The sequence below is a fragment of the Corythoichthys intestinalis genome, chromosome 14 (genome assembly GCF_030265065.1).
Source record: "Corythoichthys intestinalis isolate RoL2023-P3 chromosome 14, ASM3026506v1, whole genome shotgun sequence".
Classification (NCBI taxonomy): Eukaryota; Metazoa; Chordata; class Actinopteri; order Syngnathiformes; family Syngnathidae; genus Corythoichthys; species Corythoichthys intestinalis.
In genome coordinates, this window is record NC_080408.1 from 12,600,000 (window position 1) to 12,624,789 (window position 24,790).

The window sequence follows — 24,790 nt, forward strand, 5'->3', positions numbered from 1 at the left end:
ACAGTCACTTCCGGAATGGGTCCACTGCTCCGCCCACTGAATTCGACGCATGCGCATTACGAGTTGTATCGGATTTGCTAGCAAATAAGTGGCTCTTAGTTTTAAACCTTGGAATGTACCTTCATAGACGTTTTACATGTTAAAAAATGCATTTTCTCTTACAAAAAAGGCCTTATTTCTTACGAATCACTGGTAATGTATGCTTACTATTTCCCCCCTACTTTAAATAAATGCCAAATTCACTGATAATTAACAGGAAGGAAAAGGTTTATTTCAAAAACCTACAATATTCTCATTCATAGCTGTACAACCAATGCAATGAATAGTCCATGATAGTCACTTTTTATGTTTTTACATGCTGATTGTAAAAAATATTTTCTTCGACAGAATTTGCCAAAGGGACATTATACGATGCATGACAGAAAAAAGACAAAATGACTGTACAAGTATAGCAAAGCACATGAAGTGTTCCTCTTACATTCATATTTTTTCAACATACATTTGCTGTAAATCAGAATTAAAGACAATATAGACCATAGTGGCATTGGATTTAAAAGTTTGCGGTCAATTGCTCTTTTTGATTGATCTTGCCATTGAAAACTAGTTTGGATGACAAACATATTAGGAGTGTCAATGTTGTTGTTCTCTTTTAATCTGATGAGGCAAACACTCAATCAACAATCTAGCCATCCCCTCCATAGCTGCTTTTTCATTTCAAACAGTCCTTCCGGTTCATGGAGGCTTTGCTGGTCTACTCTTCTGCAATCTTTTGTGAGCCGCAGACTTCCGTGATGTGTAACTGAAAACACATTAGAGAGGGCAGAGTGAAAATGCAAGAAAAGCTGAAACAATAATGTCCCTGGTAATCTCTGAATCTGAGTCCAGAATTATTCCAAATATAGACCTCCAACTCAAACAATAACAAGAAAGCAATTTGTACTATCAGTATCAGAAAGTCTATGAAAAAACAGAAAAATCCAAATCATCAATCACCATTTCAACGATAATTAAATCCTTAAGCTCTTTATGGGCTTCTTTAAAATAAATAAATAAATATAGTACCAATGAACACCTTGAGTATAGACAAGTTTCCTGAGCGAAAATTGGGCGGCGCCATCTTTGACATTTTCTGCTACGGACTTCCAGTTTAGACCGAACACCATGAATTACGGTTGAACTATACAAAGTTTCAAACTGCCAAATCAAACCAGAGGAACCCATGGAATCTCCAAAAATGGATTCACCACGATGTAGATGAACTACAGGACTTTCTGTGCTGTGATTGGTTGCGTGCACTCCTGGAAGCACCTATATATATATGCTTGGAAGTGGAATGTTTTGAACTGGGTCCAGCTTCAAGCGCTTAACATGGGGTGTAGATTGATACGCCGGCCACGTGAGTGACCAAAATGAGGCGAAATTACAAATAATATAGTAGCCGAATGCAGAAGGGCTAACACGGATTTTTTTTGTTACAAGGAAATACTATAAGGTAGTTTTCATCTAGTTAGGTAATAGTTGTGGTATTACAGTGCTGACCAAAAGTATTGGCACCCTTTGAAAAATCCAGTGATGCTTCTCTAATTTGTGTAATTAACTGCACTTGTTACTTACTTGTCGCAAGTAACAGGTGGTGGCAATAACTAATTCACACTTGCAGCCAGTTAAAATGGATTAAAGTTGACTCAACCTCTGTCCTGCGTCCTTGTGTGTACCACATTGAGCATGGAGAAAAGAAAGAAGACCAGAACTGTCAGAGGACTTGAGAAGCAAAATTGTGAGGAAGGATGGGCAATCTCAAGGCTGCAATTCCATTTTCAAAGACCTGAATGTTCCTGTGTCTACCGTGTGCAGTGTCATCAATAAGTGTAAAGCCCATGGCACTGTGACTAACCTCCCAAGATGTGGATGGAAAGAAAAATTGACGAGAGATTTCAACGAATAATTGTGCGGCTGGTGGATAAAGAACCTCGACTAACATCCAAACACATTCAAGCCGTCCTGCAGTCCGAGGGTACAACAGTGTCAAACCGTAATATCAGTTGGCGTCTGAATGAAAAGGGACTCTATGGTAGGATACCCAGGAAGACCCCACTTTTGACACAGAGACATAAAAAACCCAGGCTGGAGATTGCCAAAACTTACCTGAGAAAGCCAAAAACGTTTTGGAAGAATGTTCTCTGGTCAGATGAAAGAAAAGTACAGCTTTAGCACTGACATGACTTTATGCTGCTGTTGAGTCTTTTTTGTTCTTAGGTCTAATACTGTGTCAATGTTTACACTTGGTACTTAAGGGGATTTATTGTATGGGTTTCGCACTTTACCAACTTAGCAGTATGGATGCTCCAAACAAAGTTTCGTTGTGCTTTTTGTAACAATGACAATAAATATTCTGAATCTGAATCTTTTTGGGAAAAGACATCAACATAGAGTTTACAGGGGGGAAAAAACAAAGCTTTCAAAGAAAAGAACACAGTCCCCACAGTCAAACATGGCGGAGGTTCCCTGATGTTTTTGGGTTGCTTTGCTGCCTCTGTCACTGGACTGCTTGACCGTGTGCATGACATTATGAAGTCTGAAGAATACCAACAAATTTTGCAGCATAATGTAGGGCCCAGTGTGAGAAAGCTGGGTCTCCCTCAGAGGTCATGGGTCTTTCAGCAGGACAATGATCCAAAACACACTTCAAAAAGCACTAGAAAATGATTTAAGAGAAAGCACTGGAGACTTCTTATGTGGCCAGCAATGAGTCCAGACCTGAATCCCATAAAACACCTGTGGAGAGATCTAAAAATGGCAGTTTGGAGAAGGCACCCTTAAATCTCAGAGACCTGGGGCAGTTGGCCAAAAAAGAATGGTCTAAAATTCCAGCAGATCATTGTAAGAAACTCACTGATGGATACTGGAAGCCGATGTTCGCAGTTATATTGTGTAAAGGTTGTGCTACCAAGTATTAGGCTGAGGGTGCCAATACTTTTGTCCGGCCCATTTTGGGAGTTTTGTGTAAAATGATAATGATTTTTTTTTTTTCATTCTCTGTAGTGCTTTTTCAACACAAGCAAAATAAATGAAGATATTACTACCAAAGCATTTATAATTGCAATCATTTTCTGAGAGAAAATGAGCATTATCTGACAGAACTGCAGGGGTGCCAATACTGTATGAGCTCATCGCACATGTACATATAAACGCAAATGGTTTGTCATTCTTTTTTTTAGTACAGATATTGATTGCAATAAAACATTTGGACAGCATGATTCCTTTTATTGTTGTATTTTTAAAAATTGGTGGATGTCTCAAACAGATCGATAAATCACAATTTATAAAATTATTAGAAAAATATAAACGAAGGTGGAGCATAAATCGAGCCTTCCATCATCACACATCAAGTTGTCTTCCCTTGCCTAACAGAGTTTTCCACCTGTAAACAAACGAACAAAACGTGTAACACTTGCATTTAGGGTAAAAAGCCCGTGTATGACTTGCAGTAGATGAGTATTTGTTTCCATTTCTTTATCATTGAAGCTAACGCAAAGCTAATGATGTCTGAGCTGTGACGCAACACACAGAATTGTAGTCAAATTGAACATAATTGTACCTCTTATTGCTCTGTGGTGGCACTGTTGTCTTGGTTCCACATCTGCCTTCATGAACACAAAATTCCCATATTCATGTATAAGGACACATTCAACTGGATGCTTAGGAGCTTTTCAGGTCCCTGATTGCGTTTCCATCCCCTGCCATTAAATCAATTGTAGCAACTCTTAGCAATTTTTTCATGTTGTCTTCCCATGTCGTGATGATGGCAGATGGATGTGGCGTTTCTAAATTGTCTTTTTTGAGGGATTTTGATGAGTAACGCCACTCCATCTCCACTGTTGTTTTGTTAGAAAAAGTGTCAAACGGAAGTCGCAAGCAGAAATGCGGAAGTAAAGCGGAAGTACCTCGGAAACTTGTCTATAGAAAAAAAACTAAATAAAGGTTTCCAATACTCAGGAAAATATATATATATACAGTGGGGCAAATAAGTATTTAGTCAACCACTAATTGTGCAAGTTCTCCCACTTGAAAATATTACAGAGGCCTGTAATTGTCAACATGGGTAAACCTCAACCATGAGAGACAGAATGTGGAAAAAAAAAACAGAAAATCACATTGTTTGATTTTTAAAGAATTTATTTGCAAATCACTGTGGAAAATAAGTATTTGGTCAATACCAAAAGTTCATCGCAATACTTTGTTATGTACCCTTTGTTGGCAATAACGGAGGCCAAACGTTTTCTGTAACTCTTCACAAGCTTTTCACACAGTGTTGCTGGTATTTTGGCCCATTCCTTCATGCAGATCCCCTCTAGAGCAGTGATGTTTTGGGGCTGTCGTTGGGCAAAACGGACTTTCAACTCCCTCCACAGATTTTCTATGGCAGAAAAACAGCCCCAAAGCATGATGTTTCCACTCCCATGCTTCACAGTGGGTATGGTGTTCTTGGGATGCAATTCAGTATTCTTTCTCCTCCAAACACGAGAACCTGTGTTTCTACCAAAAAGTTCTATTTCGGTTTCATCTGACCATAACACATTCTCCCAGTCCTCTTCTGGATCATCCAAATGCTCTCTAGCGAACCGCAGATGGACCTGGACGTGTATTTTCTTCAGCAGGGTGACACGTTTGGCAGTGCAGGATTTGAGTCCCTGGCGGCGCATTGGGTTACTGATAGTAGCCTTTGTTACTGTTGTCCCAGCTCTCTGTAGGTCATTCACTAGGTCCCCTGTGTGGTTCTGGGATTTTTGCTCACTGTTCTTGTTATCATTTTGACGCCACGGGGTGAGATCTTGCATGGAGCCCCAGATCGAGGGAGATTATCAGTGGTCTTGTATGTCTTCCGTTTTCTAATTATTGCTCCCACAGTTGATTTCTTGACACCAAGCGTTTTACCTATTGCAGATTCAGTCTTCCCAGCCAGGTGCAGGTCTACAATTTTGTCTCTGGTGTCCTTCGACAGCTCTTTGGTCTTGGCCATAGTGGAGTTTGGAGTGTGACTGACTGAGAATGTGGACAAGTCTTTTATATGGATAATGAGTTAAAACAGGTGCCGTTAATACAAGTAACGAGTGGAGCCTTTTTAGACCTCGTTAGAAGAAGTTTAAGTCTTTGACAGCCAGAAATCTTGCTTGTTTGTAGGTGACCAAATACTTATTTTCCACTCTAATTTGGAAATAAATTCTTTAAAAATCAAACTGTGATTTTCTGTTTTATTCTCCACATTCTGTCTCTCATGGTTGAGGTTTACCCATGTTGACAATTACACGCCTCTCTAATCTTTTCAAGTAGGAGAACTTGCACAATTGGTGGTTGACTAAATACCTGTTTGCCCCACTGTATACCCTAAACACTTATTTTAAATCAAAAGAACTTTACTTCTTATAGTTGGTCTCCCACTGTGACTAAATTAATATCCTCAAAAAGGTACTTTTTCTTTGCAAAATGCCTTACCTCATATGAACACCTGCCATTGATGGCTTTTTTTTTTTTTTTCTTTTCCGTTTTTTTTTTCAAAACATGTTGAAAAATAGAGCACTGACCTTGGTTAGTTTTCAATATCCGATATGTGGTTCTCCATCTGAAATGAGAAAACAAAAACATCATAACTTATTGGCACCTTGAGATCTGCCTGAAGCAGGCCTTTGTTAACAGTCATGAAACCAACCACCATCAATTCACATTGGTTTCTTTACAGTGATGCCATTTGGGGGGCGTCGTAAACTGCGGTGTTGCTGTACCTACATTCAAACTCATTGGCTACCATCCATAGGCTAGCAGCGATGCAGAAAATGATCCAGTTCAAAATTGATTTGATTTGAGATCTTACACCAGGGGTCCCCAAACCTTTTCCTGTGAGGGCCACATAACTTTTCCCTTCTCTGATGAGGGGCCGGGGTCAGTTTGCAACAGAAAAGGTGTGACAATTGCAGGAGTGCCCAAATGTAAAAATTTATTGTTTTTCAGAAAGCCACAATCAAATAACCCTTTCTGGATTTTTCACGGAACAAAGGTAAACTAGGCCTGCAAGCAGGACTGAACGGGCCCTCGCAATCTAGCGCAACTCGGACGTCACGCAACTCGGACTGTGTGCAGGTCAGGGTGGTGGCAGATCCTCCTCTCTAATCATCTCATTAGAACCTAACATGCTCGAAAGTCGCCTCTTACATTACCACACCCAAGAGATAAAAACCCCTATTGGAGAGAGTACTACAAAAAAGGAGCCACTACTGAGCTGTGCAGCCAAGCCCCTATTCAAAACCAAAATTAATCTTCTACCTGGGCCAATTTGACCAAGTGTGCCAAATATTGTGGCTCTATAAGCTGCCTGACTCTCTGGAAAAAAAATATTTCCTTTAAATGGCGAACAAAGGGTCGTCACGGCAACAGACAGACACGTGGACATGGGCCGTAAATAAGTATTTTAATAGGTCTTGAAACTACAATGACCAAACTGAAAAGAACTGGATATGTATTGGAAAAACGAGTGACTTTCTATTGCCACTAGTTGGCGCTGTAGGGTTGATGCAAATGACCCCTACAAGGCACTTCAGGGTATGACTCTCAACAAGCACGGGAAGTTTGTCGCAGATATGTTGTATATCTGCCGAGTTATGACTGTTCAAAGTTTTTAGCGAGACAAATTGTTGACGGTCATTTTCACTTTCCTGTTTGGACCCCTCCGCTTCAACGAAACCTCAATATTCTTCATCAGGCACCTGAACACAGGTCTTAAGGCTTCCCTATGCAGGTTTGAGGTAGATTGTTTTTTTCCCTTTAGAGGAGGTGTGTGTCCCGTAAAAAAGGGCTTTTCCTGTTCCCACTAGGAGGCGCCAGGCACAAATGGTAAATTTTCAATCCAGTCCTGCTCAGGCTGGTATACCTCACACACATGCCAGCTTTAAAATAGATTGAATGTGTATGAGGGAGCTATCAGTAATTTTCCGAATTCGGTGTTTTGACGAAAAAATGGCCGATTTTGGCACCCCGCCCAGGTCAGGCCCGTGAATGAAAACACACCATTTTGATAACTTAAGATTTTATATGCCTCATGAACAGTCTCGCCAATTTTGAGAATGATCAAACTAATTCCCTAGGTGCCAAGGTCTCAAATGTGCACACTGTAAATCGATAAAAATTTCACATTCAATCCAAAATACCCGATTTCCTGTTGGGTTTGGAATACGCATGCAAGAGACTTTTTGGAGCAGTTTTGTACAAGGTATCGACTCTCCGAATTTCATCCCTCTACGTTGAAAAAACCTAAATGGAGAGGCCTTTTTGAAAATTTCAAGGGGGCGCCACTGAGCCATTTTGTTACATGTTTTCGTAACGTTGCAAGATTATTGAACGTTATGGAAAGCTGCATGTATGTCCAAATTTTTGTGAGTTTTCGTGCATGTTGAAGCCTCCAAATGGAAACTCCTACTGTGAACCGATAAAAATTTCACATTCGATCCAAAATACCCGATTTCCTGTTGGATTTGGAATATGGGTGCAAGAGACTTTTTGGAGCAGTTTTGCATAAGGTATCTACTCCCCAAATTTCCTTGCTCTATGTTGAAAAAACCCAATAGGAAAGGCCTTTTTTAAAACTTCTTTCTGTCGCCACTAGTTGGCACTGTAGAGTTGATGCAAATGACCCCTACAAGAACCTTCAGGGTATGACTCTCAACAAACACGGAAAGTTTGGCGCAGATATGTTGCATATCTGCCGAGTTATGACTGTTCAAAATGTTTGGCGAGACAAATTGTTGACGGTCATTTTCACTTCCAGTTTGGACCTCTCCGCTTCAACGAAACCTCAATATTTTTCATCAGGGACCGGAACACATGTCTTGAGGCTCCCCTGAAACAGGTTTGAGGTCAATAGATTTTTTTCCCTTGGAGGAGGAGCCTGTCTCGTAAAGAAGGCCATTTCCTGTTCCCACTAGGGGGCGCCAGGCCTAATGGGTAATATTTCAATGCATTCGTGTTCAGGCTGGGATATCTCATATACATGCTAGAAATGAAAAAGATTGAACGTTGTATCACAGAGTTTTTAATCATTTTCTGAATTTGGTATTTTGCCTAAAAATGGCCAACTTTGGGACCACGCCCAGGTCAGACCCTTGAGTGAAAACTCACCATTTTGAAAACTTAAGATCTCATATGTCTCCTGAATAGTCTGACCAATTTTGAAGACGATCCAACTATTTTCTTCAGCGACAAGGTCTCAAATGTAAATCGATAAAATTTCACATTTGATCCAAAATTTCCGGCTTCCTGTTGGGTTTGGAATATGGGTGCAAGAGACTTTTTGGAGCAGTTTTGCACAATGTATCGACTCGCCAAATTTCATCGTTCTACGTTGAAAAAACCTAATAGGAAAGGCCTTTTTGAAAATTTCAAGGGGGCGCCACTGAGCCATTTTGTTAAATTTTTTTGTAGATTATCAAAATTTACGCAAATTTGCATGTATGTGCAAATTTTGGTGAGTTTTCGTGCATGTTCAGACCTCCAAATGTAGACTCCAACTGTGAACCGATAAAAATTTCACATTTGATCCAAAATATCCGATTTCCTGTTGGATTTGGAATATGGGTGCAAGAGGCTTTTTTGAACAGTTAGGCATAAGGTATCTACTCCCCAAATTTCATTGCTCTACGTTGAAAACCTGAGAGGAGAGGCCTTTTTGAAAATTTTAAGGGTCAAGGGGGCGCCACTGAGCCATTTTTTGACATTTTTTCAAAACGACACAAGATTATCGAAATTTACGCAAAGCCACACGTATGTGCAAATTTTGGTGACTTTTCGTGCATGTTCAGGCCTCCAAATTGGCCATTTTCATTTGCCCTGAAAAAAGAAGAATAATAATAACTAGGCCTGCAAGCAGGACTGAACGGGCCCTCGCAATCTAGCGCAACTCGGACGTCACGCAACTCGGATTGTGTGCAGGTCAGGGTGGTGGCAGATCCTCCTCTCTAATCATCTCATTCGAACCTAACATGCTCGAAAGTCGCCTATATACATTCCCACACCCAAGAGATAAAACCCCCTATTGGAGAGAGTACTACAAAAAAGGAGCCACTACTGAGCTGTGCAGCCAAGCCATTATTCAAAACTAAAATTAATCTTCTAACTGGTCCAATTCGACCAAGTGTGCCAAATATTGTGGCTCCTCTATAAGCTGCCTGAGTCTCTGAAAAAAAATATTTCCTTTAAATGGCGAACAAAGGGTCGTCACGGCAACAGACAGAGACACGTGGACATGGGCCGTAAAGAAGTATCTTAATAGGTCTTGAAACTACAATGACCAACCTGAAAAGAACTGGACATGTATTGGAAAAACGAGTGACATTCTATTGCCACTAGTTGGCGCTGTAGGGTTGATGCAAATGACCCCTACAAGGCCCTTCAGGGTATGACTCTCAACAAGCACGGGAAGTTTGGCGCAGATATGTTGTATATCTGCCGAGTTATGACTGTTCAAAGTTTTTGGAGAGAAAAATTGTTGACAGTCATTTTCACTTTCCTGTTTGGACAAATCCGCTTCAACGAAAATTCATTATTTTTCATCAGGCACCTGAAGACAGGTCTTAAGGCTTCCCTTTTGCAGGTTTCAGGTAGATTGATTTTTTCCCTTTAGAGGAGGAGTGTGTCCCGTAAAAAAGGGCATTTCCTGTTCCCACTAGGAGGCGCCAGGCACAAATGGTAAATTTTCAATCCAGTCCTGCTCAGGCTAGTATACCTCACACACATGCCAGATTTAAAATAGATTGAACGTTGTATGAGGGAGTTATCAGTCATTTTCCGAATTCGGTGTTTTGGCGAAAAAATGGCCGACTTTGGCACCCCGCCCAGGTCAGGCCCGTGAATGAAAACACACCATTTTGATAAATTAAGATTTCATATGCCTCATGAACAGTCTCGCCAATTTTGAGAATGATCAAACTAATTCCCTAGGTGCCAAGGTGTAAAATGTGCACACTGTAAATCGATAAAAATTTCACATTCAATCAAAAATACCCGATTTCCGGTTGGGTTTGGAATACGCATGCAAGAGACTTTTTGGAGCAGTTTTGTACAAGGTATTGACTCTCCGAATTTCATCCCTCTACGTTGAAAAAACCTAAATGGAGAGGCCTTTTTGAAAATTTCAAGGGGGCGCCAGTGAGCCATTTTGTTACATTTTTTTGTAACATTGCAAGATTATCGAACGTTATCCAAAGCCGCATGTATGTGCAAATTTTGGTGAGTTTTTATGCATATTCAAGCCTCCAAATGTAAACTCTTACTGTGAACCCATGAAAATTTCACATTCGATCCAAAATACCCGATTTCCTGTTGGATTTGGAATATGGGTGCAAGAGAATTTTTGGAGCAGTTTTGCATAAGGTATCTACTCCCCAAATTTCCTTGCTCTATGTTGAAAAAACCTAATAGGAAAGGCCTTTTTTAAAACTTCTTTCTGTCGCCACTAGTTGGAACTGTAGAGTTGATGCAAATGACCCCTACAAGAACCTTCAGGGTATGACTCTCAACAAACACGGAAAGTTTGGCGCAGATATGTTGCATATCTGCCGAGTTATGACTGTTCAAAGTTTTTGGCGAGACAAATTGTTGACGGTCATTTTCACTTCCAGTTTGGACCTCTCCGCTTCAACGAAACCTCAATATTTTTCATCAGGCACCTGAACACATGTCTTGAAGCTCCCCTGAAACAGGTTTGAGATCAATAGATTTTTTTCCCTTGGAGGAGGAGCCTGTCTCGTAAAGAAGGCCATTTCCTGTTCCCACTAGGGGGCGCCAGGCCTAATGGGTAATATTTCAATGCAGTCGTGTTCAGGCTGGGATATCTCATATACATGCTAGAAATGAAAAAGATTGAACGTTGTATCACGGAGTTTTTAATCATTTTCTGAATTTGGTATTTTGCCCAAAAATGGCCGACTTTGCGACCACGCCCAGGTCAGACCCTTGAGTGAAAACTCACCATTTTGAAAACTTAAGATCTCATATGTCTCCTGAATAGTCTGACCAATTTTGAAGACGATCCAACTATTTTCTTCAGCGACAAGGTCTCAAATGTAAATCGATAAAATTTCACATTTGATCCAAAATTTCCGGCTTCCTGTTGGGTTTGGAATATGGGTGCAAGAGACTTTTTGGAGCAGTTTTGCACAATGTATCGACTCGCCAAATTTCATCGTTCTACGTTGAAAAAACCTAATAGGAGAGGCCTTTTTGAAATTTTCAAGGGGGCGCCACTGAGCCTTTTTGTTAATTCTTTTCATAGATTGTCAAAATATACGCAAAGTTGCATGTATGTGCAAATTTTGGTGAGTTTTCGTGCATGTTCAGGCCTCCAAATGTAAACTCCAACTGTGAACCGATAAAAATTTCACATTTGATCCAAAATATCCGATTTCCTGTTGGATTTGGAATATGGGTGCAAGAGGCTTTTTTGAACAGTTAGGCATAAGGTATCTACTCCCCAAATTTCATTGCTCTACGTTGAAAACCTGAGAGGAGAGGCCTTTTTGAAAATTTTAAGGGTCAAGGGGGCGCCACTGAGCCATTTTTTGACATTTTTTCAAAACGACACAAGATTATCGAAATTTACGCAAAGCCGCACGTATGTGCAAATTTTGGTGACTTTTCGTGCATGTTCAGGCCTCCAAATTGGCCATTTTCATTTGCCATGAAAAAAGAAGAATAATAATAATAACTAGGCCTGCAAGCAGGACTGAACGGGCCCTCGCAATCTAGCGCAACTCGGACGTCACGCAACTCGGACTGTGTGCAGGTCAGGGTGGTGGCAGATCCTCCTCTCTAATCATCTCATTAGAACCTAACATGCACGAAAGTCGCCTATTTACATTACCACACCCAAGAGATAAAAAACCCTATTGGAGAGAGTACTACAAAAAAGGAGCAACTACTGAGCTGTGCAGCCAAGCCCTTATTCAAAACCAAATTAATCTTCTAACTGGGCCAATTCGACCAAGTGTGCCAAATATTGTGGCTCTATAAGCTGCCTGAGTCTCTGAAAAAAAATATTTCCTTTAAATGGCGAACAAAGGGTCGTCACGGCAACAGATAGAGACACGTGGACATGTGCCGTAAATAAGTATTTTAATAGGTCTTGAAATTACAATGACCAACCTGAAAAGAACTGGACATGTATTGGAAAAACGAGTGACTTTCTATTGCCACTAGTTGGCGCTGTAGCGTTGATGCAAATGACCCCTACAAGGCCCTTCAGGGTATGACTCTCAACAAGCACGGGAAGTTTGGCGCAGATATGTTGTATATCTGCCGAGTTATGACTGTTCAAAGTTTTTGGAGAGAAAAATTGATGACAGTCATTTTCACTTTGCTGTTTGGACCCCTCCGCTTCAACGAAACTTCAATATTCTTCATCAGGCACCTGAAGACAGGTCTTAAGGCTTCCCTTATGCAGGTTTGAGGTAGATTGATTTTTTCCCTTTAGAGGAGGAGTGTGTCCAGTAAAAAAGGGCATTTCCTGTTCCCACTAGGAGGCGCCAGGCACAAACGGTAAATTTTCAATCCAGTCCTGCTCAGGCTGGTATACCTCACACACATGCCAGATTTAAAATAGATTGAAGGTTGTATGAGGGAGTTATCAGTCATTTTCCGAATTCGGTGTTTTGCCGAAAAAATGGCCGACTTTGGCACCCCGCCCAGGTCAGGCCCGTGAATGAAAACACACCATTTTGATAACTTAAGATTTCATATGCCTCATGAACAGTCTCGCCAATTTTGAGAATGATCAAACTAATTCCCTAGGTGCCAAGGTGTAAAATGTGCACACTGTAAATCGATAAAAATTTCACATTCAATCCAAAATACCCGATTTCCTGTTGGGTTTGGAATATGCATGCAAGAGACTTTTTGGAGCAGTTTTGTACAAGGTATCGACTCTCCGAATTTCATCCCTCTACGTTGAAAAAACCTAAATGGAGAGGCCTTTTTGAAAATTTCAAGGGGGCGCCACTGAGCCATTTTGTTACATGTTTTCGTAACGTTGCAAGATTATTGAACGTTATGCAAAGCCACATGTATGTCCAAATTTTTGTGAGTTTTCGTGCATGTTCAAGCCTCCAAATGTAAACTCCTACTGTGAACCGATAAAAATTTCACATTCGATCCAAAATACCCGATTTCCTGTTGGATTTGGAATACGGGTGCAAGAGACTTTTTGGAGCAGTTTTGCACAAGGTATCGACTCCCCAAATTTCATCACTCTCTGTTAAAAAAACCTAATAGGAAACGCCTTTTTGAAAAATTCAAGGGGGCGCCACTGAGGCATTTTGCTACATTTTTTCGTAACATTGCAAGATTATCGAACGTTATCTAAAGCCGCATGTATGTGCAAATTTTTACGAGTTTTTGTGCATATTCAAGCCTCCAAATGTAAACTCCTACTGTGAACCCATGAAAATTTCACATTCGATCCAAAATACCCGATTTCCTGTTGGATTTGGAATATGGGTGCAAGAGACTTTTTGGAGCAGTTTTGCATAAGGTATCTACTCCCCAAATTTCCTTGCTCTATGTTGAAAAAACCCAATAGGAAAGGCCTTTTTTAAAACTTCTTTCTGTCGCCACTAGTTGGCACTGTAGAGTTGATGCAAATGACCCCTACAAGAACCTTCAGGGTATGACTCTCAACAAACACGGGAAGTTTGGCGCAGATATGTTGTATATCTGCCGAGTTATGACTGTTCAAAGTTTTTTGCGTGACAAATTGTTGACGTTCATTTTCACTTTCCTGTTTGGACCCCTCCGCCTCAACGAAACCTCAATATTTTTCATCAGGCACCTGAACACAGGTCTTAAGGCTCCCCTGATGCAGGTTTGAGGTCAACAGATTTTTTTCCCTTGGAGGAGGAACCTGTCTCGTAAAAAAAGGCATTTCCTGTTCTCACTAGGGGGCGCTAGACCTAATGGGTAATATTTCAATGCACTCGTGTTAAGGGTGGGATACCACACATACATGCCAAATATGAAAAAGATTGAACGTTGTGTCAAGGAACTATAAGTCATTTACTGAATTTGTCATTTTGCCGAAAAAATGGTCGACTTTGGCACCACGCCCAGGTCAGACCCGTGAATGAAAACGCACCATTTTCAAAACTTAAGATTTCATATGTCTCCTGAACAGTCTCACCAATTTTGAAGATGATCCAACAAACTCCTTCGGCGAAAAGGTCTCAAATGTGCACCCTGTAAATCGATAAAAATTTCATATTTGATCCAAAATAACCGATTTCCTGTTGGGTTTGGAATATGCGTGTAAATGCTTTTTTGGAGCGGTTTTGGACAAGGTATAGACCCCCCAAATTTCATTGCTCTACGCTGACAGACCCTAATGTTATAGGCCAATTTTAAAATTTCAAGGGGGCGCCACTGAGCCATTTTGTTATATTTTTTTGCAACGTTGCAAAATTATCGAAATTTACAATTTTCCGGACGTATGTGCAAATTTTGGTGACTTTTCGTGCATGTTCAGGCCTCCAAATTGGCCGTTTTCATTTGCCCTGAAAAATAAAAAAAAAAATAAAAAAAATAATCCTTTGCAAAACAATAGGGCCTTCGCACGCTTAGTGCTCGGGCCCTAATAACTAGGCCTGCAAGCAGGACTGAACGGGCCCTCGCAATCTCGCGCAACTCGGACGTCACGCAACTCGGACTGTGTGCAGGTCAGGGTGGTGGCAGATCCTCCTCTCTAATCATCTCATTAGAACCTAAGATGCTCAAAAGTAGCCTATATACATTCCCACACCCAAGAGATAAAAACCCCTATTGGAGAGAGTACTACAAAAAAGGAGCCACTACTGAGCTGTGCAGCCAAGCCCTTATTCAAAACCCAAAACTAATCTTCTAAGTGGGCCAATTCGACCAAGTGTGCCAAATATTGTGGCTCTATAAGCTGCCTGAGTCTCTGAAAAAAAATATTTCCTTTAAATGGCGAACAAAGGGTCGTCACGGCAACAGACAGAGACACGTGGACATGGGCCGTAAATAAGTATTTTAATAGGTCTTGAAACTACAATGACCAACCTGAAAAGAACTGAACATGTATTGGAAAAACGAGTGACTTTCTATTGCCACTAGTTGGCGCTGTAGGTTTGATGCAAATGACCCCTACAAGGCCCTTCAGGGTATGACTCTCAACAAGCACGGGAAGTTTGGCGCAGATATGTTGTATATCTGCCGAGTTATGACTGTTCAAAGTTTTTGGAGAGAAAAATTGTTGACAGTCATTTTCACTTTCCTGTTTGGACCCCTCCGCTTCAACGAAACTTCAATATTTTTCATCAGGCACCTGAAGACAGGTCTTAAGGCTTCCCTTATGCAGCTTTGAGGTAGATTGATTTTTTCCCTTTAGAGGAGGAGTGTGTCCCGTAAAAAAAGGGCATTTCCTGTTCCCACTAGGAGGCGCCAAGCACAAATGGTAAATTTTCAATCCAGTCCTGCTCAGGCTGGTATACCTCACACACATGCCAGATTTAAAATAGATTGAACGTTGTATGAGGGAGTTATCAGTCATTTTCCGAATTCGGTGTTTTGGCAAAAAAATGGCCGACTTTGGCACCCCGCCCAGGTCAGGCCCGTGAATGAAAACACACCATTTTGATAACTTAAGATTTCATATGCCTCATGAACAGTCTCGCCAATTTTGAGAATGATCAAACTAATTCCCTAGGTGCCAAGGTGTAAAATGTGCACACTGTAAATCGATAAAAATTTCACATTCAATCCAAAATACCCGATTTCCTGTTGGGTTTGGAATATGCATGCAAGAGACTTTTTGGAGCAGTTTTGTACAAGGTATCGACTCTCCGAATTTCATCCCTCTACGTTGAAAAAACCTAAATGGAGAGGCCTTTTTGAAAATTTCAAGGGGGCGCCACTGAGCCATTTTGTTACATGTTTTCGTAACGTTGCAAGATTATTGAACGTTATGCAAAGCCACATGTATGTCCAAATTTTTGTGAGTTTTCGTGCATGTTCAAGCCTCCAAATGTAAACCCCTACTGTGAACCGATAAAAATTTCACATTCGATCCAAAATACCCGATTTCCTGTTGGATTTGGAATACGGGTGCAAGAGACTTTTTGGAGCAGTTTTGCACAAGGTATCGACTCCCCAAATTTCATCACTCTCTGTTGAAAAAACCTAATAGGAAACGACTTTTTGAAAAATTCAAGGGGGCGCCACTGAGGCATTTTGCTACATTTTTTCGTAACATTGCAAGATTATCGAACGTTATCTAAAGCCGCATGTATGTGCAAATTTTTACGAGTTTTTGTGCATATTCAAGCCTCCAAATGTAAACTCCAACTGTGAACCCATGAAAATTTCACATTCGATCCAAAATACCCGATTTCCTGTTGGATTTGGAATATGGGTGCAAGAGACTTTTTGGAGCAGTTTTGCATAAGGTATCTACTCCCCAAATTTCCTTGCTCTATGTTGAAAAAACCCAATAGGAAAGGCCTTTTTTAAAACTTCTTTCTGTCGCCACTAGTTGGCACTGTAGAGTTGATGCAAATGACCCCTACAAGAACCTTCAGGGTATGACTCTCAACAAACACGGGAAGTTTGGCGCAGATATGTTGTATATCTGCCGAGTTATGACTGTTCAAAGTTTTTTGCGTGACAAATTGTTGACGTTCATTTTCACTTTCCTGTTTGGACCCCTCCGCCTCAACGAAACCTCAATATTTTTCATCAGGCACCTGAACACAGGTCTTAAGGCTCCCCTGATGCAGGTTTGAGGTCAACAGATTTTTTTCCCTTGGAGGAGGAACCTGTCTCGTAAAAAAAGGCATTTCCTGTTCTCACTAGGGGGCGCTAGACCTAATGGGTAATATTTCAATGCACTCGTGTTAAGGGTGGGATACCACACATACATGCCAAATATGAAAAAGATTGAACGTTGTGTCAAGGAACTATAAGTCATTTACTGAATTTGTCATTTTGCCGAAAAAATGGTCGACTTTGGCACCACGCCCAGGTCAGACCCGTGAATGAAAACGCACCATTTTCAAAACTTAAGATTTCATATGTCTCCTGAACAGTCTCACCAATTTTGAAGATGATCCAACTAACTCCCTCGGCGAAAAGGTCTCAAATGTGCACCCTGTAAATCGATAAAAATTTCATATTTGATCCAAAATAACCGATTTCCTGTTGGGTTTGGAATATGCATGTAAATGCTTTTTTGGAGCGGTTTTGGACAAGGTATAGACCCCCCAAATTTCATTGCTCTACGCTGACAGACCCTAATGTTATAGGCCAATTTAAAAATTTCAAGGGGGCGCCACTGAGCCATTTTGTTATATTTTTTTGCAACGTTGCAAAATTATCGAAATTTACAATTTTCCGGACGTATGTGCAAATTTTGGTGACTTTTCGTGCATGTTGAGGCCTCCAAATTGGCCGTTTTCATTTGCCCTGAAAAAAAAAAAAAATAATAATAATAACTAGGCCTGCAAGCAGGACTGAACGGGCCCTCGCAATCTAGCGCAACTCGGACGTCACGCAACTCGGACTGTGTGCAGGTCAGGGTGGTGGGAGATCCTCCTCTCTAATCATCTCATTAGAACCTAACATGCTCGAAAGTCGCCTATTTACATTCCCACACCCAAGAGATAAAAACCCCTATTGGAGAGAGTACTACAAAAAAGGAGCCACTACTGAGCTGTGCAGCCAAGCCCTTATTCAAAACCAAAATTAATCTTCTAACTGGGCCAATTCGACCAAGTGTGCCAACTATTGTGGCTCTATAACCTCCCTGAGTCTCTGAAAAAAAATATTTCCTTTAAATGGCGAACAAAGGGTCGTCACGGCAACAGACAGAGACACGTGGACATGGGCCGTAAAAAAGTATTTTAATAGGTCTTGAAACTACAATGACCAACATGAAAAGAACTGGACATGTTTTGGAAAAACGAGTGACTTTCTATCGCCACTAGTTGGCGCTGTAGGGTTGATGCAAATTACCCCTACAAGGCCCTTCAGGGTATGACTCTCAACAAGCACGGGAAGTTTGGCGCAGATATCTTGTATATCTGCCGAGTTATGACTGTTCAAAGTTTTTGGAGAGAAAAATTGTTGACAGTCATTTTCACTTTCCTGTTTGGACCCCTCCGCTTCAACGAAACTTCAATATTTTTCATCAGGCACCTGAAGACAGGTCTTAAGGTTTCCCTTATGCAGGTTTGAGGTAGATTGATTTTTTCCCTTTAGAGGAGGAGTGTGTCCCGTAAAAAAGGGCATTTCCTGTTCCCACTAGGAGGCGCCAGGCACAAATGGTAAATTTTCAATCCAGTCCTGCTCAGGCTGGTATACCTCACACACATGGCAGATTTAAAATAGATTGAAGGTTGTATGAGGGAGTTATCAGTCATTTTCCGAATTCGGTGTTTTGGCGAAAAAATGGCCGACTTTGGCCGCCCGCCCAGGTCAGGCCCGTGAATGAAAACACACCATTTTTATAACTTAAGATTTCATATGCCTCATGAACAGTCTCACCAATTTTGAGAATGATCAAACTAATTCCCTAGGTGCCAAGGTGTAAAATGTGCACACTGTAAATCGATAAAAAGTTCACATTCAATCCAAAATACCCGATTTCCTGTAGGATTTGGAATGTGTGTGCAAGAGACTTTTTGGAGCAGTTTTGCACAAAGTTTTGACTCTCCAAATTTCATCACTCTATGTTAGAAAAACCTAAATGGAGAGGCCTTTTTGAAAATTTCAAGGGGGCGCCAGTGAGCCATTTTGTTACATGTTTTCGTAACGTTGCAAGATTATTGAACGTTATGCAAAGCCGCATGTATGTCGAAATTTTTGTGAGTTTTCGTGCATGTTCAAGCCTCCAAATGTAAACTCCTACTGTAACCCGATAAAAATTTCACATTTGATCCAAAATACCCGATTTCCTGTTGGATTTGGAATACGGGTGCAAGAGACTTTTTGGAGCAGTTTTGCATAAGGTATCTACTCCCCAAATTTCCTCGCTCTATGTTGAAAAAACCCAATAGGAAAGGCCTTTTTTAAAACTTCTTTCTGTCGCCACTAGTTGGCACTGTAGAGTTGATGCAAATGACCCCTACAAGAACCTTCAGGGTATGACTCTCAACAAACACGGAACGTTTGGCGCAGATATGTTGCATATCTGCCGAGTTATGACTGTTCAAAGTTTTTGGCGAGACAAATTGTTGACGGTCATTTTCACTTCCAGTTTGGACCTCTCCGCTTCAACGAAACCTAAATATTTTTCATCAGGCACCTGAACACATGTCTTGAGGCTCCCCTGAAACAGGTTTGAGGTCAATAGATTTTTTTCCCTTGGAGGAGGATCCTCTCTCGTAAAGAATGCCATTTCCTGTTCCCACTAGGGGGCGCCAGGCCTAATGAGTAATATTTCAATGCAGTCGTGTTCAGGCTGGGATATCTCATATACATGCTAGAAATGAAAAAGATTGAACGTTGTATCACGGAGTTTTTAATCATTTTCTGAATTTGGTATTTTGCCTAAAAATGGCCAACTTTGGGACTACGCCCAGGCCAGACCCTTGGATGAAAACTCACCATTTTGAAAACTTAAGATCTCATATGTCTCCTGAATAGTCTGACCAATTTTGAAGACGATCCAACTATTTTCTTCAGCGACAAGGTCTCAAATGTAAATCAATAAAATTTCGCATTTGATCCAAAATTTCCGACTTCCTGTTGGATTTGGAATATAGGTGCAAGAGACTTTTTGGAGCAGTTTTACACAATGTATCGACTCACCAAATTTCATCATTCTACGTTGAAAAAACCTAATAGGACAGGCCTTTTTGAAAATTTCAAGGGGGCGCCACTGAGCCTTTTTGTTAATTTTTTTCAAAGATTATCAAAATTTACGCAAAGTTGAACATATGTGCACATTTTGGTGAGTTTTCGTGCATGTTCAGGCCTCCAAATGTGAACTCCAACTGTGAACCGAAAAAATTTCAGATTCGATCCAAAATAACCGATTTCCTGTTGGATTTGGAATATGGGTGCAAGAGGCTTTTTTGAGCAGTTAGGCATAAGGTATCTACTCCCCAAATTTCATTGCTCTACGTTGAAAACCTGAGAGGAGAGGCCTTTTTGAAAATTTTAAGGGTCAAGGGGGCGCCACTGAGCCATTTTTTGACATTTTTTCAAAACGACGCAAGATTATCGAAATTTACGCGAATCTGCACGTATGTGCAAATTTTGGTGACTTTTCGTGCATGTTCAGGCCTCCAAATTGGCCATTTTCATTTGCCATGAAGAAAGAAGAATAATAATAATAATAATAATAATAATCCTTTGCATTACAATAGGGCCTTCGCACGCCTAGTGCTCGGGCCCTAATAAACTAGGCCTGCAAGCAGGACTGAACGGGCCCTCGCAATCTAGCGCAACTCGGACGTCACGCAACTCGGACTGTGTGCAGGTCAGGGTGTTGGCAGATGCTCCTCTCTAATCATCTCATTAGAACATAACATGCTCGAAAGTCGCCTATTTACATTCCCACACCCAAGAGATAAAAACCCCTATTGGAGAGAGTACTACAAAAAAGGAGCCACTACTGAGCTGTGCAGCCAAGCCCTTATTCAAAACCAAAATTAATCTTCTAACTGGGCCAATTCGACGAAGTGTGCCAAATATTGTGGCTATATAAGCTGCCTGAGTCTTTGAAAAAAAATATTTCCTTTAAATGGCGAATAAAGGGTCGTCACGGCAACAGACAGAGACACGTGGACATGGGCTGTAAATAAGTATTACAATAGGTCTTCAAATTACAATGACCAACCTGAAAAGAACTGGACATGTATTGGAAAAACGAGTGACTTTCTATTGCCACTAGTTGGCGCTGTAGGGTTGATGCAAATGATCTCTACAAGGCCCTTCAGGGTATGACTCTCAACAAGCACGGGAAGTTTGGCGCAGATATGTTGTATATCTGCCGAGTTATGACTGTTCAAAGTTTTTGGAGAGAAAAATTGTTGACAGTCATTTTCACTTTCCTGTTTGGACCCCTCCGCTTCAACGAAACTTCAATATTTTTCATCAGGCACCTGAAGACAGGTCTTAAGCCTTCCCTTATGCAGGTTTGAGGTCAACAGATTTTTTTTCCTTGGAGGAGGAACCTGTCTCGTAAAAAAAGGCATTTCCTGTTCTCACTAGGGGGCGCTAGGCCTAATGGGTAATATTTCAATGCACTCGTGTTAAGGGTGGGATGTCGCACATACATGCCAGATATGAAAAAGATGGAACGTTGTGTGAAGGAACTATTAGTCATTTACTGAATTTGTCATTTTGCCGAAAAAATGGCCGACTTTGGCACCCCGCCCAGGTCAGGCCCGTGAATGAAAACACACCATTTTGATAACTTAAGATTTCATATGCCTCATGAACAGTCTCGCCAATTTTGAGAATGATCAAACTAATTCCCTAGGTGCCAAGGTGTAAAATGTGCACACTGTAAATCGATAAAAATTTCACATTCAATCCAAAATACCCGATTTCCTGTTGGGTTTGGAATATGCATGCAAGAGACTTTTTGGAGCAGTTTTGTACAAGGTATCGACTCTCCGAATTTCATCCCTCTACGTTGAAAAAACCTAAATGGAGAGGCCTTTTTGAAAATTTCAAGGGGGCGCCACTGAGCCATTTTGTTACATGTTTTCGTAACGTTGCAAGATTATTGAACGTTATGCAAAGCCACATGTATGTCCAAATTTTTGTGAGTTTTCGTGCATGTTCAAGCCTCCAAATGTAAACTCCTACTGTGAACCGATAAAAATTTCACATTCGATCCAAAATACCCGATTTCCTGTTGGATTTGGAATACGGGTGCAAGAGACTTTTTGGAGCAGTTTTGCACAAGGTATCGACTCCCCAAATTTCATCACTCTCTGTTAAAAAAACCTAATAGGAAACGCCTTTTTGAAAAATTCAAGGGGGCGCCACTGAGGCATTTTGCTACATTTTTTCGTAACATTGCAAGATTATCGAACGTTATCTAAAGCCGCATGTATGTGCAAATTTGTACAAGTTTTTGTGCATATTCAAGCCTCCAAATGTAAACTCCTACTGTGAACCCATGAAAATTTCACATTCGATCCAAAATACCCGATTTCCTGTTGGATTTGGAATATGGGTGCAAGAGACTTTTTGGAGCAGTTTTGCATAAGGTATCTACTCCCCAAATTTCCTTGCTCTATGTTGAAAAAACCCAATAGGAAAGGCCTTTTTTAAAACTTCTTTCTGTCGCCACTAGTTGGCACTGTAGAGTTGATGCAAATGACCCCTACAAGAACCTTCAGGGTATGACTCTCAACAAACACGGGAAGTTTGGCGCAGATATGTTGTATATCTGCCGAGTTATGACTGTTCAAAGTTTTTTGCGTGACAAATTGTTGACGTTCATTTTCACTTTCCTGTTTGGACCCCTCCGCCTCAACGAAACCTCAATATTTTTCATCAGGCACCTGAACACAGGTCTTAAGGCTCCCCTGATGCAGGTTTGAGGTCAACAGATTTTTTTCCCTTGGAGGAGGAACCTGTCTCGTAAAAAAAGGCATTTCCTGTTCTCACTAGGGGGCGCTAGACCTAATGGGTAATATTTCAATGCACTCGTGTTAAGGGTGGGATACCACACATACATGCCAAATATGAAAAAGATTGAACGTTGTGTCAAGGAACTATAAGTCATTTACTGAATTTGTCATTTTGCCGAAAAAATGGTCGACTTTGGCACCACGCCCAGGTCAGACCCGTGAATGAAAACGCACCATTTTCAAAACTTAAGATTTCATATGTCTCCTGAACAGTCTCACCAATTTTGAAGATGATCCAACTAACTCCCTCGGCGAAAAGGTCTCAAATGTGCACCCTGTAAATCGATAAAAATTTCATATTTGATCCAAAATAACCGATTTCCTGTTGGGTTTGGAATATGCGTGTAAATGCTTTTTTGGAGCGGTTTTGGACAAGGTATAGACCCCCCAAATTTCATTGCTCTACGCTGACAGACCCTAATGTTATAGGCCAATTTTAAAATTTCAAGGGGGCGCCACTGAGCCATTTTGTTATATTTTTTTGCAACGTTGCAAAATTATCGAAATTTACAATTTTCCGGACGTATGTGCAAATTTTGGTGACTTTTCGTGCATGTTCAGGCCTCCAAATTGGCCGTTTTCATTTGCCCTGAAAAATAAAAAATAATAAAAAAAAAAAAAATAAATAATCCTTTGCAAAACAATAGGGCCTTCGCACGCTTAGTGCTCGGGCCCTAAAAAAAAAATAATCCTTTGCAAAACAATAGGGCCTTCGCACGCTTAGTGCTCGGGCCCTAACTAGGCCTGCAAGCAGGACTGAACGGGCCCTCGCAATCTAGCGCAACTCGGACGTCACGCAACTCGGACTGTGTGCAGGTCAGGGTGGTGGCAGATGCTCCTCTCTAATCATCTCATTAGAACATAACATGCTCGAAAGTCGCCTATTTACATTCCCACACCCAAGAGATAAAAACCCCTATTGGAGAGAGTACTACAAAAAAGGAGCCACTACTGAGCTGTGCAGCCAAGCCCTTATTCAAAACCAAAATTAATCTTCTAACTGGGCCAATTCGACGAAGTGTGCCAAATATTGTGGCTATATAAGCTGCCTGAGTCTTTGAAAAAAAATATTTCCTTTAAATGGCGGATAAAGGGTCGTCACGGCAACAGACAGAGACACGTGGACATGGGCCGTAAATAAGTATTACAATAGGTCTTCAAATTACAATGACCAACCTGAAAAGAACTGGACATGTATTGGAAAAACGAGTGACTTTCTATTGCCACTAGTTGGCGCTGTAGGGTTGATGCAAATGATCTCTACAAGGCCCTTCAGGGTATGACTCTCAACAAGCACGGGAAGTTTGGCGCAGATATGTTGTATATCTGCCGAGTTATGACTGTTCAAAGTTTTTGGAGAGAAAAATTGTTGACAGTCATTTTCACTTTCCTGTTTGGACCCCTCCGCTTCAACGAAACTTCAATATTTTTCATCAGGCACCTGAAGACAGGTCTTAAGCCTTCCCTTATGCAGGTTTGAGGTCAACAGATTTTTTTTCCTTGGAGGAGGAACCTGTCTCGTAAAAAAAGGCATTTCCTGTTCTCACTAGGGGGCGCTAGGCCTAATGGGTAATATTTCAATGCACTCGTGTTAAGGGTGGGATGTCGCACATACATGCCAGATATGAAAAAGATGGAACGTTGTGTGAAGGAACTATTAGTCATTTACTGAATTTGTCATTTTGCCGAAAAAATGGCCGACTTTGGCACCCCGCCCAGGTCAGGCCCGTGAATGAAAACACACCATTTTGATAACTTAAGATTTCATATGCCTCATGAACAGTCTCGCCAATTTTGAGAATGATCAAACTAATTCCCTAGGTGCCAAGGTGTAAAATGTGCACACTGTAAATCGATAAAAATTTCACATTCAATCCAAAATACCCGATTTCCTGTTGGGTTTGGAATATGCATGCAAGAGACTTTTTGGAGCAGTTTTGTACAAGGTATCGACTCTCCGAATTTCATCCCTTTACGTTGAAAAAACCTAAATGGAGAGGCCTTTTTGAAAATTTCAAGGGGGCGCCACTGAGCCATTTTGTTACATGTTTTCGTAACGTTGCAAGATTATTGAACGTTATGCAAAGCCACAT

General features: G+C 41.0%; 1 protein-coding gene across 7 annotated transcripts in view; it reads right to left on the reverse strand.

Moving 5' to 3' along the window:
- Positions 1–273: 273 nt before the first annotated feature.
- The window catches only part of LOC130929692 (RNA-binding Raly-like protein), a 208,670-nt gene continuing 184,153 nt past the window's right edge, over positions 274–24,790 (reverse strand). For 5 of the 7 annotated variants that reach the window (XM_057857082.1, XM_057857083.1, XM_057857079.1 and 2 more), the window contains 2 exons: positions 5,583–5,620; positions 278–799 (listed from right to left, as the gene is read on the reverse strand). In XM_057857082.1, the coding sequence (XP_057713065.1) occupies positions 5,588–5,620 (33 nt within the window). In that variant the 3' untranslated portion in view covers positions 278–799; positions 5,583–5,587. Of the gene's footprint in view, positions 800–5,582; positions 5,621–24,790 lie in introns of all 7 variants that reach the window. The other 2 variants (XM_057857084.1, XM_057857080.1) reach the window with 2 other exon arrangements.